A 17,469-nucleotide genomic window follows, 5' to 3' on the forward strand; every position below is an offset into this window, starting at 1 on the left:
ACCAGGGACCCCAAAGACTACACTGGAAACAATAACAATTTTAGCTTGCTATACCATTTATGTTTGATGACTGTCCCTTCATATTTATTTCAAATTTACTTGTTTTTAACACTCTCCTTTAAAGTACCTGCGTCAAGCTCCTGAAAGAAACAGCAGCTGAAATAGGCACAGCAGTATCTGCCTTGAGCCAGGCATCCCTCCTCTTGGTACTCTAATACAGCCAATTCTGTGCTGAGACTCCTTGGTCAGATCAGGGCTGATGCAATGTCTTAGAGGTGGGTTTTGAGCTTACCTTGTTGTCTTTGCCCACAAACTTAAACACAGGAACCTGGAAATGCTTGGCAAGATGGTCTTTTGACGTGTACTGTTTCACCGAATCATCAGAAACACAGCTGAGGAAAGCAGAGAGAAAGGATTTAATGGGTTTCCCAGAAATGGAAAAGAGAGACCAAAAAACATCCCAGCCTATTAAATCAGAGAAAGGAAAGGAGGGCTTGGCTCTCTCAAGCTAAGCTACCATCCATGTTACTTCCTCTTTGGCCACAGGAGAAAATTCGGGAATGATGGGGAAAACAACAGCGATGATAATAGCATATCCAGACAAAGAACAGCTCAGCAGCAGAGAGCTGGCAGGACGTGGTCCAGTCCCCTCGGCGGAGGGACTGCCAGAGAGCTGCAGTCAAATTTGTCCTCATTTCACCCTCCTCTCAATTCACTATTGCAACAGTCTGCGGTGATCAGTGGAGCTGTGATGCATACATACTGCACTGGGTACTTTCTGTATACACACATATATGCACGTAATTTATGCTCGAAGAAGCCTTTACCCACGTTACTGAGGTATCACAGAAGACAAATACAAAACATCAGACCTATTTTGCTTTACACCACGTACATTTTCTTCCTGTTGGGCTTGGTTGGTCAGCTCCAATTACAGCTAAAATTCTTAACTTCGGCTTCTCCATCACTAGTACTAGACTACAGTCATGTAAAGGGTCACGGAACTGCAAGAAAATAAACTACTTCTACAGAAGGTCACATTTCTGGTCCGGTCTACTTACAAAACTACTAAAGCCTACATGGATTTTGACAGAGAAGCAGCAAGGCAAAAGGTTATGGTGACTCGATAGTTACCGCTGCCTAACACAATCCCCTAGGTGCTCTGAGGGGCACGGATGCTGCTGTTACACTGCACCACAGCACAGCTTGGCCCTTCTAGAAAGGTAACGCCAGAAATGCGGACCTCGCCAGACATACAGACATATATATATTAAAATGTGGTGGTGGAAAGGACAAGAGGTAACAGTTTGGCAGCTCCAAGTCTTTCTCTTGAAGCTTCTTTCTCTCTCAGCTTCCTTCTCCGCGCCAGAAATATGTAAGGCATTGTCAGAAATGCTGACATTTGACAGGCTCAATTAGCAAAGAGCAGCAAACCCCACACCTACATGTACTTCTGCTTTCTCTAGAACCTGTGCTTGGAAATCTCTGTGCTGTTTGACTTCCTGGGCTCCGTGGGTCAGCCTGCTGCAATTCCTCCGGAACTGCCCCTCTGCTACGTGTGCAGAACAGCAGTGCATGGTCAGGGGAGTGCTAAGCGTTGGACTGAGCCTAGGGAGGCAAACTTGTCTGGGACACAAACACAGGCATCTGTAGGGAGCTAATAAATTAACACTGTGCATCTAGAAAAGGTGACATGGATTCTCCAGCTTGAGGCCAAATGTTAGATGTTGTTTAGGAGAAAATTGCTCTAAAAGTAGCATTCCTAAAGGCACTCCATTGTGGAGAATGACAAAGTCACCTCAGAGGCCCATTCTTGTTTGTGAGTATATAAACTGTGATGACTCCTGGATGCTGTCTCAAACCGACCCCTGAATCCCAGTTTCTCTGCAGATTCTCCACACTGGCTGCAAGAAACCTACCAGTCTGGGGTAGGGAGAGGGAAAAACAAACACGGAGGAACCAGGGATAGATGCACAGAGCCCCTGCCATGCCCCTGAGTCTGTCCTAGCACAGGTTGCCACAAATGCATTGCTCTGACCCTACTACTGGGGGGCTGCAGGGCAGAGAGGAGGGCTTGGGGACCGTGATAAGCACCCAGGCTGCAAACGTGGGGCAGCACAGCAGGAAGAGCGCTGCAACGGAGCCCCCTTAACCACGTTGTGCACAGATAAACTGCGGCCTCTGCCCACATCAGCTCACACGGGACTGCCCTCAGTGACATGGCCTCGCGCCGGATGTCCCGGGGAGCTGCAGTGCTTATCGCCCGTGCCACTGGTCAGTGCCTTTTATTTATTTTTGAGAAAGAAGAAGGGCAAGGGCAGAAGCCAGAGGGCTGCTTGGGGGCTGGCTGGGCTAGCAGAAGTATGGTGTATTACAGAGCCTGTGGAGAAGGCACTGGGAAAATCCTCATTTCCAGGGGGGACACGACAGCTGCGGGAGAGGTGCCGAGGGGTGGCACATCCTGCCAGCTGGAGATGGGAGGGAATTAAGGGGGACGAAAGTAGGAGAGGAGTTTTCCCATCCCTCAGCCTACAGTATAGCCCCTCAAATTTAAACAGCGTGTCCCTCTGGAAGTCTCAGCTGCAGTTAGCTCCTGTGGATCTGATCCTACACAATCAAACTGACTTAAAAATCTGGTCTTTATTGCCTTGGGCTTTTGGGGCTGGGTTGACGGAAGGCAACAGGGTAATTGCAGAACTGCTTGTAGCACAGACTGAGCTTGTAGTTCATTTGACTTTTTAATTGCTGCAAGCACAGCGAGAGCCAAAGAGCTCCCGTTAGCCCGGCAGCACATCCTTAGCCCTTGGGCCAAACGAGCGGTACCTAACTACAGCCCGGCGCGGGGGCTGGCCTGTCGGGGCACCGGGCATGTGGCGATGGCCGCGGAGCTGAGCAGGCTGGATGGGAGCTCCAGCCAGCCTCCTCCAGCCCAGCTTTCCTTACCGTGAAGTTTTAATGCCCTCTGCAGGATAACAGCACCAAAGGGGCTGCTGCTGCCTTCCCCACCGGGAGGAAAACCTTTCTTTACCAGAAACGTCCTAGCTGCTTGCTGTGTAATTCCTCAAACCAGTGCTGCGGTAAATAAAAGAGATGGCATTTTCTGCCTCCTCTCATCTCTATTCAGCTCAGGTTTTGGCCACTGTTTTGAAGGGCCATCATTTTTACTCGTGGTGGGAAAGGAAGGAATGTTTGGAGCCTTGAGTTTGTCAGGGTCCACAGGGACAGCCAGGGAGTCGATAAATCAACCCTCCCGTTACAAATCTGCTCACAAACCCCCAAAATGTCACGTACTGACGGACCGCAGCCTCGGTTGGAGGGAGAGCAAGTAATGCTGAAACCCTTGCGAGAGAGAAATGAAAGCAGTATCTTTGTGTGCTGTACTCCCTTTTGCTACCAGACAGTCGCACAGGACCTGTCATCACCAGCTGTGACAGTGGGTGATTCAGCCTGGCAGCCGAGGACGCAATTGTTGTCCTTATTAGACAGTTTGGCTGGCAGAACACAGGGCTCACACGAGCCCAGTCCCTTAACCGGTGGCTCTGACACTCGAGTATGCCTTTGGCAGGACTTTCCTGCCCAGAGAAGAGCAGACTCGCTGTCTGGTGTGGCTGCCAGGCACTGCTGGGTGCACACACGCCACAAGCAACGTGGCATCACGGCACTGCCACCCCAACGAGCCCCTGAAAACAGGCATCACCTTAGGAGCCAGAGCAGACCCCGACCTCTGACGTGGCCAGATCCCCCCTGAGCTTTTCACTAGCACCTCCTGGAAAGATCACTGCCCCCAAACCAACCCCAGTGGGCCTAGGGTCCTCCCTGCACTGATAACAGGCATCAGGGAGAGAACAGAGCACGGGGAACTCTTGGAGCTCCAGCCAGCACCAGCCACGGAGTCTTCTGGTGCACGCTGTAGGAAAAAATAAAGAAACTTCCTCCAGTTCCTGGGCAGCTGCATGGCAGTGGCACACAGCCACTGGGGCGCTGCTGATCGACCAGGAACTGCAGGCTGGCAGAGAGGACGTCAACAAGGATCTCCTTTTTACGGGAGCCAAGTCAATTATCCACAGGTCTAATTACAGAAAAAGATGCCCCGTAAAGGCTGCACTTGCAGCACCCTCTTTTACTGTCCCCCCCACTTTCTCCCAGCATGACAGGATGGGTGCTCGCTGCTGGTGATTACGAGGAACACAGCAGAAGTGACAGCACTTCCCGGGTCACACAGGCAGCGTGACATAGCCCACTGCCACTTTCCATCCAAGAGCCAGCAAGGAAGGGAACAGTGAACTCACCCGTCTTGAATCAGGTAGTACTTGAGGATCTCATCGATTTTGGAGGTGGGAGTGGCAAAGCAGCTCTCTACCAGTGTCTCCAGTCCATTGACATGCACCAAGGGTTCAATCCCAAAGTACAGAGAGTCCCGAAGCTTGAGGGTGGGAAGGGCACCCCTGTAGGGTTCATCAAAGTCTTTATCTTTGAAAATCTCAAGAGTGAAGGGGAAGATGCCCTGGTTGCGACTCATTATTTCCAAGGGCGAGTTCTTTAGGTTGGGCACGTAACCTTCGGAGATGGTGTACCGGCGCGGGAACTCACAGGTCACCGGGATCAGCAGCTTGCTGGTGCGGACAATGATGTCCCCGTTGCTCCCTGGAGTCTGCTTTGGCAAGCCGGTCACCAGATTGGTGGCAATGATTTTATCATTTATCACCTGCAGCAAAAAAGGGGGTTTAAAGGAAAGGGGAGGTCACTGAGAAAGGCCTCTCTGAGGTCAGATCAGCAGCTGAATTTATCTTGTGCAGAAAACTCAGACATAAAAGAGCCACTGCGAATAGAGCTTATGAATTTATCCACTGCAAGTAGGGCGATATTCATCTTCACTTACTACCCAAGGGCCTCTGCCAGTTTGCTGCTAACCTGGATGCACTGGACTCCTGCACCAAGCAGGGGAGCTGGCTTCCAAGATGCCACCCACCTGGTGAAAGGCACTCTCTGGTTCCTGACCAGCTGCCAGTGCAACCTCCAAAACGTGCTCTGGGACCAGATACTGCCTCAACAGGAGGCTCAAGAACGGCACCACTGGCCTTTTCCACACCAGGATGATGGTGAAGCCACCTCTGTGAAGCAGTAGGTGAGCCTGCACCCCCATGCTGATGCAACTTTTTTCCCCAGAGGCCATGAAACAAGTCCCCAAATCTGAGAGATCCCAAGAGGCAGGACAGCAATGGTTGTACATACATCCACAACGGTGCCGCAGGACTTCAAGGAGAAATGGATGTTGACGTGAGTGCCATTGGATACCCCTTTGCAGGAAGTGTTGATGAGGGAAAGGTCCAGGCCTCCAACCAGGTCCTTTGGGATGCTCACCTCAATAGAGCTCGACTTGCACAGCACTGGAACTACAAGAAAAGGCCCAAAATAAGTCCGCACTACAAGTCTACCAGGGTGCTGGGGAAGGGCTATATCAATTACTATGAAAAAAGGGGGATTGTATGTTGCATTTATAATTCTATCTTGCTGTAGTAATTTAAGTACCTATCTTAAACTCACACCTATGCAGCAGACCTCCTGAGCTACCACTGCCCCAAGTTTTCTGGTGCAGGGCTGCCACAAAAGAAGACGATGATGACAGCTACACAGCAGCAGAAACTTAGCTATGCAGCATTTCCAGCTACACTTTATGCTCAGCACAGGTCTGATTGATTATCCCCAGCACTGCTGTCCTGGGAAAAGCCTTTCCCAGAAACAGTTATCAAATTCACAACACCCCAGGCAAAGCCATTTTTAAGACCCTTTATCAGGTTTTACATCAAACACAGAACATGTAAAAACAAGGCAGAATGACTCCATATGGATGCCTAGCCAAAATGGAAGCATCTCAAAATGACATAATAATCAGTATTTTTATGAGCAACATACCCAGCTCTGACAAACTCAATTAGCTCCTTCCACCTCTTACCAAACTATTTTTAATTTTCATAAAAGACTTCCAAGTGAGCTTTATTTTTCATTTAAATTCTACTACATAAGAAGTGGGAGAAAGTGCACAGACTGGACAAAATGGAAAAGGTAAGAATGGGAAATAACTTCCATTATAGAAGTAACTGTTACACGTATTCCTTGGTTGGACACATATCTATTGAGTTAGATATAGGGCAAGCATACTGTTGCTTGTATTTTGGTCCCTTCTCAACCAGAAAAATAAACCCTCTCTAGAATTATCATTTAACATATTTTAAAATCACATGACAAAACTTTCTGCAAATATACCTGCTCCCCAAGCTTTTCCTTAAAATTAATTATACTCCCCATCCTTGACATTCCCATGATCTGTCTCCCCCTAATTCTGATCAAGTTTATATAATCTAGGATTATGGATTTTGGACACTAGGAACACTTCTAAAACCTGTCCCCTTCCAAAAGAAAATTCTCCTGTCCCAGCTAAGGTATATTTGTAACAGTTACTGTGTATCTGGAGGGAATATATTTTTTTAAAAGCTCATTATTTTCAAGGTGATATGCTAAAATATATGCAGCGTGCCCAAAGCAATACGCTCTCCTAATGACATTACTGGGTTAGGATGGAAAATTAATGAACTAAGAATTACCTGAACTTTTCCCCCACCCACAGAAGAAGGCAAGTGGGAATAACTGATCAAGTCAAATGGCAAAGCTCACAAGGAGACAAAGGGACTTGGAGAACGCAGTGCAATGCAGACAGAGAGAAGAATATCCCCCGGAGAACGGAATGGCTCAATGCGGGTTTAGAGCTTCACTGTTCTAGTGACTCCTTGATGAATACAAACAATGCTTTCGTAAGGGTGTACTTCTGGGCAAGAGGGTTTGGATCCCAACTGCAATTCTGCAGAGTTCAGCACCACTTTTGTTCATGCTGTGTCTGTTTCTAAATGTCTTTGGCACTAAAGGGAAGAAAGGAGAAACAACTGCGCTATTTAACCACTGCTCTGGCACTGCCCATGTGCCTCCCACCACCTAGGCACAGAAACAAGTGCATGAAAGCAGGTGTGGCTATTCCTGTGAGCAGCTCTGCTTGTGATTCAAGCTCACTCACTGCTGCTGAGCAAAGCGCTCTGGGAAACTCCTCAGAAGAACTGGTAATGTAATTCAAACCGCATTAGACATTTGCACACCGAGGAGTAATCAATAGTAGGAACCGTGCTTCCATTCTCTCAGCTTCACGTTGTGGTGCAAGCAGAGACTGCTTGCAGCAGCGTGATTCAGCTCTGAGCTCTCCTGGTTCCCCCAGGACAGACAACGAGGACGCGGGGCGGCTGACGAGGAGCTGTCAAGGCAGTGGTGACCACGTGCAGGCATTATTCCAGAGCAGGGGATGAGCTCCCGACTGCCAGGACCGAGATGCACAGCAGAAATGAGTAATCCTGGGTGCCAGGGAACCCTCTTTTAGTCACAGATCTTTGCATCCACTCAGGGAGCTGCGCTCTCCTGTCTTGCTGTCACAGGTGCACCCCGGCCTGGCTCAGTGCAGCCGGTGAGGTTCCTCGAAGCCTCACTGAGGTTATGCCAGTCAAACGGGTCGGTTCCTCACCCTCTCACAGAGCATCTGTGAGTGCTGACACACTCCTTGTTACGCACCTTGAACAACTATCCTTGCCTGCAAGGTACCCTGAGCACGGGAGGAAGCTTGTGGCCAGGCCAGTGCTTACACTGCTGCCAGCAGTTGGCACCCTGATCCTTATCCAGCCCGTGGCTCCCTCCTCAGCCTCTCAAAGAACAGCTGCTCAGAGCAGGGGCTATCGTTTTGTGCAGTAGAACAAGCTGTATCGTTTTTTCTCAGTAGAACAGGCTCCCTGCTGCTGGGGAGCCCTGAACCACTCCTACAAACACAAATAAGCGACACCCTCATTCCCTGTGGAACACACACACAGCTTGGACATGGGAGAGGAGAAAAGCATTTCACCATCACACTTCAAAAAGAGGTGGGGTATGAAGGTGGTCTACAAAACTCCAGGTGGTATGGCTGGCTGGGATCCTTGTGGGAAAATGGCAACCCAGGCTGTGATTTCTGTGGGGGAAGATTAATATTTGTTCTGAAAATACAGGCAGTGCAGGGGAGGGTTGATAAGGTGCAGATCCAATGCTCCAGGCAACTGTGCCTGCCCTGCACCGTTAATTGTATCACTATAAACCTGATTAAATGCCATAAAGAATTGTGTGGTACGGTTTCAGATATATTCTGTCATATCTCCTCAAAATTGCAGACCGCTGGATAGGGACATAAATTCATGAAATGCAGAAGAACAAGCAATCTTGCTTGATGAGATGTCGTATCCCGAGCCCCAGCTCGGCACCCGGCAGCGCTGCCAGTCTCATTAGCAGCCTCCAAAGGAGGAGAAACGTTGGCTGGGAAATGTGTGGCCTTCTATCCCTGCTGGGGTTGCCTCGGGGAGCCAGACTGAAGAACATTGCTCCTTTCTGGCCTGTATCCACCAATCACACCTTCAAGCAACAAGAATAATCACAGCTCTTGGAAATCCCCATCCCCGCCTGGCTCTGCTGGAGCAGTAAGCAGCACCGAATCCCAAGGGCGCAGTGCTCACCCCTGGAAACAGGATGACAGACTCGAGGTGTGAAAAGGAAGCTCAGGTTGCACCCTAAATGAATTCAAAATGCCAAAGCAGGGGATTCCAGGCAGCAGAGGGCAACTCAGCCCTGCTGCAGGCAGCCATCAGCCTTAGCTTTGCCTGCAGGGCAGCGAAGACAGGATCTCTGCAGATGCAGCACTTTCTTCCAGGCTCTTGGCAAGTCTTTTTCTGCTACATAAGCAATTCCAAGCACTTAGGTATGTGAGCGGTGGGGAGAGAAGGGGATAAGGAGATGCCACCGTTCCTGTGTCAATCCCGAGGGAGTGAGGCTGGGATGTGGCACTCCAGAAGAACAACCAGCTGCCCCAACTGCAAGGCTTGCTCCTTTCCAGGGACGCCCCTACATCATTCACCATGCACCTTCCTACCAGGAGACCCACAGCCAAATGGCCTCCTTTCCTGCACGGCCACCAGCCGCCCTTGCCCCGCAGGACCAGGCTTGTGATGTGGGTTAACAGTCACACGCACACGGGATAAAACAGACACTGCTGAATCCCTTTCATTCTTGAAATGAATTTCATTTCATTTCTTGAAATGAAAGGGAATCATTATATATATATATAAATACCTGTCTTTCCTCTAATTCTTGTGCTAATTTTATATGACTGCAAAATTAGCCTTGTATGGCTTGAATTTCTACAAAGCTTAGAGCAGAAATTACACCAAGTAGAATGATTCCAGAAGCCCCTCTGGGGCCGATCTGCCGCGTTGGCCACCATGAAGTCTGTATCTGTTTCTCTAAGTGATGCCTGGGCAGTTTGTAACACATTAGACCACCAGAGATTCAGCATGGTCTGTCCCCACCAGGGCATGCCCCTTCTCCAGCTTTGTGCCATGTCTGCCAGGACTACAAAGTGGCCTGGTAAGTCAGACGAGGCCAACAGAGAACATGACCTCTGCCTGCCTTTTGTGCACCCACATCGCTCTCTCAGCGCACAGTTCTGAACTTTATGCCCCTTCAGCAGAAGATCACAGTAGACATCTCTGTAAGACGCAGGCTGCTCGTTGCTTTCAGCACCTCAGGGGGTCAGCTAGATGTAGGATTATGAGGCCCAAAAGATTCCTGGATGCAAGTCCTGGATTATAAGAAATCACTGCATGAGCAGCTACAGACTCTCTGCTTAACTCTCAATAGCCTCAGGACCTTCCTCCCTGACCCTCTGCTCCCTGCACTCACTGCTCGAGCTAGACTGTCTCCTGGGAGCCTGGAGGTATTTGCACAGGAAATCTCACTCAGCTCTTGCAACCCAGGAAAGGGAACCTGTTTATTCCAGGCACATGCCATAGATGCACGTGAGTCGGTGAGGACTTACTCCTGGTGTGCAGGAATGGAGTAGGCTTCACATGGATGCCTTCCAAGAACAGTGTTGCCCTTGCCTCTACGTAGAAGCAGCAACAGTCAATTTTCAGATGCAATCTTGAGCAGTTTTCCATGGGACAGCAGAAAAAAAGTACCAGTAACAGAACTAGCGTCTTGCTACAAGGCATGGGAATGCTTACTGGAGTGGCTACAGAGAAATTGGGCAAAAAATGCCTCTCTTTTTTTCTTTTAACCTCATTCTTGGAAGCGACTGAACTACTTCAGCTGAAGTTTCAAAAGCCCGCTTTGAGGCATGGAAAATTTCAGTTCTAGTAGCGTAAATTTGGCAAAGGCATAAACAGCTGAAGCAGAACAATATAATGGGAGGTGTAATGCAATCTCAATTGTAAGCGAACACTGCCAAACCCGCCTGTGATGCAAGATGCACCCAGCTGGGTCCTGTGTCTCTCTTCTGCTTGGTAAAAAGAGCCTTGTCCCGGGCTGTCAGTTCTGGATGATCTGTCTGTCGTTCATGACAAAGCTCCATTAACCAAAGTGAAAAGGAGAGACTAACAGAACACAAGAAAAACAAGAGGAAAAGTCCCTTCAAATACGCTTTTCATGTGCAGGGACCACAGGCTGTCAGGAGGATTCTTTGCCCGGTCTCCTAATTGTTGACCTACCTTGGCAAGTGTGGTTGTCTTCTGACAGAACAAGTCCCCTCGGACATTCACACTGGTATGAGTCTTCCACTTCAATACAGGTATGGCTGCAGCCTCCATTGTTATTGTGACAGCCTTCGATTTCTGCAAAAGACAGGAAAATCAGCACACCCTGCTCCACAGGAAGCTATGCAGGCCCCAGCATATTCACTGACTAACAGCGTGACCAGCACAGAGCTAGCAGGCAACAGCATGGTGAGAGTTTGCTTCCAGGAAGATGCAGCGCAAACCTATTTTTAATTGTTCAATTCCTGTGTTTACCATTTCATCATGAAGTCAACAAGGAATTCCATGAAAAAGCTTACCAAATTAAATCACGTGCTGTAACTGACTTACACAAAGAGGCTGAATGGGCAATCTTCAGCTTGGCCCTTCCTAGCTTCCAAGACATTCTCTAAATCTAAGTGTTTGTGTTGTTTCTTACCTCAGAAAGGTGAGGGAAAAATGTCTCAGGGAGGACAGACTCCCAGGCAGCCAGTTCCTATCCCCAGCTGGGAACAGCAGAGGGAAGATATGAGGTGGTGGCATAACAGATACTGCTGCATCCCCTTTGTAAGCTGAGGATGAAATTCTGCTTGTAGGAGTTTATTTACCAGGAATTTTGTTTGTTTAAGAGTGAGTTTTTGGCTTAGAGGCTTGCTCCCGGAGGTGCATTACTACAGGGACAGAAAGATGCAAGCTCATGGTGTAAGGTTGGTTCCACTCCTAAATTTTTCCCATCTGAAGGGCAGAGGAGAGAGTGCAGCACAGCTAATTGGGGGATTTCTCATGGTTTTTCTTACACTGTTACTGTTCAGGTGAGGCTGTTCTTTGATAATCTGAATTTTCATGTAAAATATATTCCCAGCCACTACAGCTGCAGAAGAGTCTGAAAGGGTCATCCAAATATACTCTGAAGATTTGAAAAAGTAAAGGAAATAAGATCATTTCCAGTTGTTGGTGGTCTTCTATGATTTTCTATAAAGAATATATCATGGATGGAGGGAGTGGTTGTTTTAAATTATCTTCCCTGATTGATTTTTTTTAACCCTTTGTGATGAATACTGCTAGACGTTCTCAGCAAAATAGGAGTAAATATAACGTGTATGAATCACAAAGACAAAATATTTCTCCCTAAGCCTGCCATCACAAACAACTGTGTGGTTTTAACTGAAATGTAAAGAAAACAATGGAAAACCCATACTCAATCTGACACATTGCATGGAAAACAACAGCCTCAACACTCCACATGAGTCAAAGTAACGGGTAAAACATTGTAAAGGAAACACTGAGATACTCTTAACCCTACTCAGTCTGACCAGCTCAGGTAATCAAGCTAAACCTCTTGCATTCATTCTTTTCAGCACCAGCTGTGCGGTGGCTCACAAGTAAATCACATACTCTAATGGCTCACAAAGCTGAAGGCACATCTTCAAAAATACAGCTCACTAACAAGATTGTAAAAATCCCCAGCAGCAATGTTAAACTCATGGAAAGCACCATCCTTCTTGCAGAAGGGGAAATTAAATGATATATCAAAGGCCCTAAATTCCAGCTTTGGAAACGGCAGAAACAAATGAGTTTCCAAGCGCAGGCTATTCCAGCCCTGACAGAAGTGTGCAGTGCTCAAGAATACAAACTGCCACGTAGCACGGCTGCTTTATGTGACACCCCGGCAGCTCAGCGCTGGATGTGGAAGGGACAAAGCCTGCTGATCACTTTGGGCTTCATACAACTTAACAACTATTCCAGGAGCACTCTGCGCAGCGGCTTTCCTTGGGGAAGTGTCATTGTCTGGATGACTGATGTTTTATTAACAGAGCTTGGAGAGGACATTTTCACAAAAGTGAAATGAAAGGTGCTTTGCTGTGTAAGGGGAGAAAAAGGGACAAAACCTACAGCTTGGAACCATCTGTCAGTGTACCATAAAGAGGGGTGGTAGCCAGCCCAAAAATACAATGTCCACCCCTCTCTCTTTCTCTGCGCTACGGATGCCTGCCACTCAGCAGCTAATGTAAGGCTGCATGCAGGCTGCAGATGTACTCAGTTCTGGCAGTTAAGTGGCTCCAAAGTGAGACACTTCGGTAACTATCAGTCTTGTCTGAGGCCCCACAGTTTCTATGAGCATGCTTGGGCTGACCAAAGAAAATGTCAGGCACCAGTCAGGATTTGCTGTTTTTTTCCTGCCCAAAGATGTTTGTGCATTGCTAGTGACAACAGCCCAAAACAACAGTTTGGTCTTTAAGTCCCTGCCAAGCCACCAGTCTAAACTCTTCAAAGATTTTCTACCTTGCCGTGCCACTACTGGGAGGTAACTGCAGTAGCTGCGTACAGCAGAGCCCACAGCTAATCCCTTACAAAAAACAAACAGGCCAAATGCAGCCCTCATCTTAACTCCGGCTTCTGCTCACACACAGGCTCCCTCTCTCCTCTGTCTCTGTCCTGGGAGGCAAAGAGATCCTCATACTCTAGCCTAATCTCATGACGTTACCCCACACCTAATGTCAGCTGTGAAAGAAGAGTAATGCTAAATCTTCCCCTCCACACTTATCATACAAATCTCCCGACCACATCCCAGCACCTCCAGCAATAACTGGCTCTGTTCGGACAACCAGTCTCTCAGATGCACTGCTGCCTTTGCCCCTGCAGAGAAAAACACAAGCAAATCCCAACAGAAATGAGCAAGGCAGGGAGCACAACCAGGAGGCTCCTCTCTGCTTGATTAGAAGGCTGTTTCAGTAACAGCGCCACTGGCAAGCAGAGAAGTGATACGAGTGACATTTCATCCCGGCTTCAAGGGGCCAAGACAGAACTCGCACGGCCAGGGAAAAGGAATGATTTACGCTGTTCCCAGCAGGCTGTCAGAGCTGAAACCTCACCTTCACAAGTCTTCCCGTCGCTTCCCAGCGTGCGCCCAACCCCACACTCACAGCGGTAGGAGTTCTTCAGGTTAACGCAAAATTCGCTGCAGCCTCCGTTGCCCTGCTCGCATTCATTTTCATCTGCAAAAAGCAAACTGTCAGAACGTGCCCGCTGGTAGACACATCTGGCAAAAAGGGGCTGCTATGGGGGAGCGCTGGCTGGACTGTGGAGTCAATTTCCTAGCCCCATGATATCCCACTAAGCAATAAAGACCTCTTTAGTGACAGCAGCAGTGTTTTGTCATGCCGCGTCTAGCCCAGGAGCAAAGCAGTCGTGGGGAAAAGCTGCATGCATGCAGCAGCCATTTCAGAGTAAAGATGGACACAGTCCCACTGGGAAACTTCCAAACTGGTTCCACATCCTGAGGGAGCTCGTGCTTTCATTTATCTTCTCATCCTAAACCATTCCCCCCCATTCACAAAGACGTTACAACGGAGTGAACATGACTTTCCTACGTGGTGAAAGCAGGTGAATACCAGAATCTGTCAGAAATAAACCCTATCTATTTTTGCATCACACCTGCTACTGCTACATGTGTACAATTACCCTGTAGCAACTTTAAATGATTCAACCTTTATTTCACAATAAAGACACAAGAATAAAAAACGGCTGTAAACATATAAACAAAGCTGAAATCAAACCAAAACACATAATGAATTCCATGGAGCTTCCCCAAGAAAATCACATCCTGAGAAATTTCAGCATTCTGTCTCCTTGCCCTGGTTCTGGCTGCTCCCTGCCCCGGACAGCTCAAGTGCTCTTGCAGAACAGAAACAGGTATTTGTTAACGGAAAAAGCACACAAGATGCTTTTGAGTCTCTCGGTAAAGCTGTGAAAATTTCTCCTGATTTTCTCTATTTAAAGGTTAAAGTTCCTCTCTGTCCATCTATCTGGTTTTTTTTGGAAAAGTACTTTGTTCTCTGAGATTCTCATTCTTCAGCCTTATTTAATCTCTGTGTGCAGTAAGTAAATCAAATAGGAGAGAGGGAGGTGCAGCCATTGCTATCGCTGAGCCACAAAACTGATGATTTCTCGCAGGCAGGCCAGAATGCTGAGGTAATCAATCACTGCTCACATGGGGTTTCACCAACACAGCTTAGGAGCTACCATTTACTAGCTGTCAGAAGCTTAAAAACAAGAAAAGACAAACACCACTTTAAGAGACAGGTCAGAGATGCTCTCTCTCAGGTGAAAGAGGTCCCAGACATAAGACAGTATCTGCTGCTTGCAGCCGTGGTAGCGGCTCCTTCCACAGGTGACAGAAATTGAGTATTTTAGCCAAAGAAATGTCTGCTACCCAGCCTTGGGAGGGAGGAAGCATGCCCAGGAGAGATACAAACACTTCCCTTTCCGCAACTCTACAGGCTCTACACTTCGCCTTCTAAAACTAAAACTAAAGCTGCTAAAAAACAGAGGGTGAACAGCAAAAGGGCTGCTAGCAAAGGCTCAGAAATGTTGCTAGGACATCCTAGAGCTTGGCTTGGGAAAGGGCCGTACCCAGCAATTCACCTTCAGTGGAACTGGTGGCTCCGTTACAAAACGTAAGAGCTAACTTTAACCCCTGGGTAAGTTTGCAAATGGCAATATAAATTGGGATCAGCAGTTCTACTGTGGGATTCAAAGCATCTAACATACTGAAGAGAAGTCAGCCCCGCGCAGGGGAGGTTCACAGACACAAGCTGCTTCGCATTACTGCAGCATCCTCAGCTCCCAGCGAGCTGGGAAGGGAAGAACATTCCCCATAGAGGAAAGGCACAGGAAAGGCTAACATAGACTTGTTTGTTTTCCTTGGAAGGCCGGCGGGATTGCATTCAAAGCAGGCATGAATGTGCAATTCCTCAGCACAACACAAAGTCGGTAGAAGGAAAACTGAGCCAGATGACAAGAGAGGATGCAGGCAGGTAAACGGATGTGATCATTACAGCTGAACCGTTGTGCCATCTGCTTATCGTGAGGAGAAGCAGCAGTGCAGAAATCCTGCCCCACCTGGCCTCAGAAGGATGAAGGTATCGCCAGCACGTGCCGGCAGGCCTTTCCTGAGCCTGCCACACATTTATCGAGTGCTGTTGCTTGCCAGGGGCACTTGTGCCTGCAGGTCTTGCAGAGAAGCAGCCGATAGATGCTTTTAATTTGCTGTGAGAGCAAAGTCAGTCTCACAGCAAATTACAGTCACTTGGCTGCAGAGAGATGGAGCAGTTTCAGCAAAACCATTCTGTAGAAAGTGTGAGCAAGCATAAATCTGCAGCAGGGGCAGGCTGCTCTTTCCACAGACTGCAACTGTGGCCCCTACCCTGATGCCCACAGACAAGAGGAGTGTGAAGAAAGAAACCACCCACACCTGCTTTGTCAGCTAGAGTCTATATGGAAAAAACTCATCTGCCACACAGCCTCCTGGACCAACTCTGCTCTCAACTTCTCCACCAAATCAATCCTCGGAGACAAAGATGAGATCCCACTTCCCACAGATGTTAGCACCCCTTCCTCCCCCCACATCACCTCTTCCTACCCATCAGCGTGGATCTGCAGGTCCCCAGCAGCCACCCCTTCCTGGCCCCTTGCATTGCCCCACCGACCATTTTCTTCCCAAGCCCTCGCAGCCCAGGTGCTCAGCACCACACGCACAACAGCAGCTGTCCTCTCCTCAGGAGTTGATGGAGATTCCCTCCCAAATTCCTGAAGCCCGCCTTCCCTGCTCTGCTTTCACATGCTGCCCTCCGCCTCCACCCCTCCTGGCCGTGCAGGTCCCTGCCAGCGCAGCCACCAAGTGCCAGCCCCCTGAGCACTGCCTTGTCATACTGCCCAAAGCACTGAGGCTGTGCTGCAGCCTGCAATCCTTTTGCTTTCCTCCAGTCCCAGGCCCTGGCCAATGCCCCACAAGGGCAGGAAGTATAGCAAGGCTTAGCGTGTAGCCCCACGCCAGCCAAGAGTCTTTTCTTGGAGGAAAGAGTCTGGGAGGATCTCTCTAGTGACAGAATGCACAGCCCTTCCTGAAAACCCATGACGCTGTACCAAGATCTTGCAAGGAGACTGCTACTGGCAGCAAAGATGCTGCCCTCAGCATGGGCAACCTGCTGCTGGACCACGCAGAGAGCAAATCCAGGCTCTGTAACTGCAGTGCCAGGGGCACAGAATGCATTCAGTCCTGGGATGCTGCATCTCACCCTGTGGGGAGGGATCAGGAGCCATTTACAGAGTCAAGGACCTGTTCTAACCAGCAAGGGGAAAGTTCATCCAGCATACTTACTCTTTTGTATACTGCATTTAAAGACAGGGGATTGAGATGTGAGCAATGAAAAACAAAATGGAAAGAAACTATCAGGGACTGACACAGCTTGTTTCTGCACTTACCCAGACATGTCTGTCCGTCAGGTCCTAGCGTTGTCCCCAGGGAACATGTGCAGTCATTGGTGTCCAGGCAGGAGTCCTGGCAATCCACCACATCACAGATGTCATAAAAATCTAGGGCACAACGAGAGCATTGTCAACACAAACCACTGAGCGTGCACTGCAAATACTGCATTTGTACCGTCAGCTTCGCGCCCCGCAGCCAGTCCATCAGTCACAGACCTGGCCCACAACAAGGAAGCCAAACTGCTGAAGCTGATCAGAAACAATCTGGTTTAATTACTGTAAGTCAGAGATGCAAATTGTGGCTTTGGTAGCTTGCCAAGGCAAACCACAGGGCCCATAGTGAGCATTAAATCATTGCAGCCAGGTCAGCTACAGAAGCTTTCCGCTAGCTGACTGAAGGCTGGAACTCACATAGGTGAAGCGGGCTGATCAGCACCACGTAGGCAGGCACTGCATCACCTGACATGCTCTGGGTGAGAAAGCAAAAATCAGTCAGTCTCTTGCAGGTGTCTGGATCCTCACTACCTTTCCTGCCCTGCGGGGATGAGTGGGTTTCAGAAAAGAGCTTTCTGCAGCT

At 48.7% G+C, this 17,469-nt stretch overlaps 1 protein-coding gene across 5 annotated transcripts in view; it reads right to left on the minus strand.

The window, feature by feature from the left end:
* Positions 1-17,469, minus strand: part of OIT3 (oncoprotein induced transcript 3) — a 30,433-nt gene that overhangs the window by 3,752 nt on the left and 9,212 nt on the right. For all 5 annotated transcript variants that reach the window (XM_067000271.1, XM_067000272.1, XM_048069630.2 and 2 more), the window contains 6 exons: positions 16,890-17,000; positions 13,499-13,621; positions 10,602-10,724; positions 5,233-5,393; positions 4,290-4,705; positions 293-392 (listed from right to left, as the gene is read on the minus strand). In XM_067000271.1, coding sequence (XP_066856372.1) covers positions 293-392; positions 4,290-4,705; positions 5,233-5,393; positions 10,602-10,724; positions 13,499-13,621; positions 16,890-17,000 — 1,034 coding nt within the window. The remainder of the gene's footprint in view (positions 1-292; positions 393-4,289; positions 4,706-5,232; positions 5,394-10,601; positions 10,725-13,498; positions 13,622-16,889; positions 17,001-17,469) is intronic.

This window comes from Anser cygnoides, chromosome 7 (genome assembly GCF_040182565.1).
Source record: "Anser cygnoides isolate HZ-2024a breed goose chromosome 7, Taihu_goose_T2T_genome, whole genome shotgun sequence".
NCBI lineage: Eukaryota > Metazoa > Chordata > Aves > Anseriformes > Anatidae > Anser > Anser cygnoides.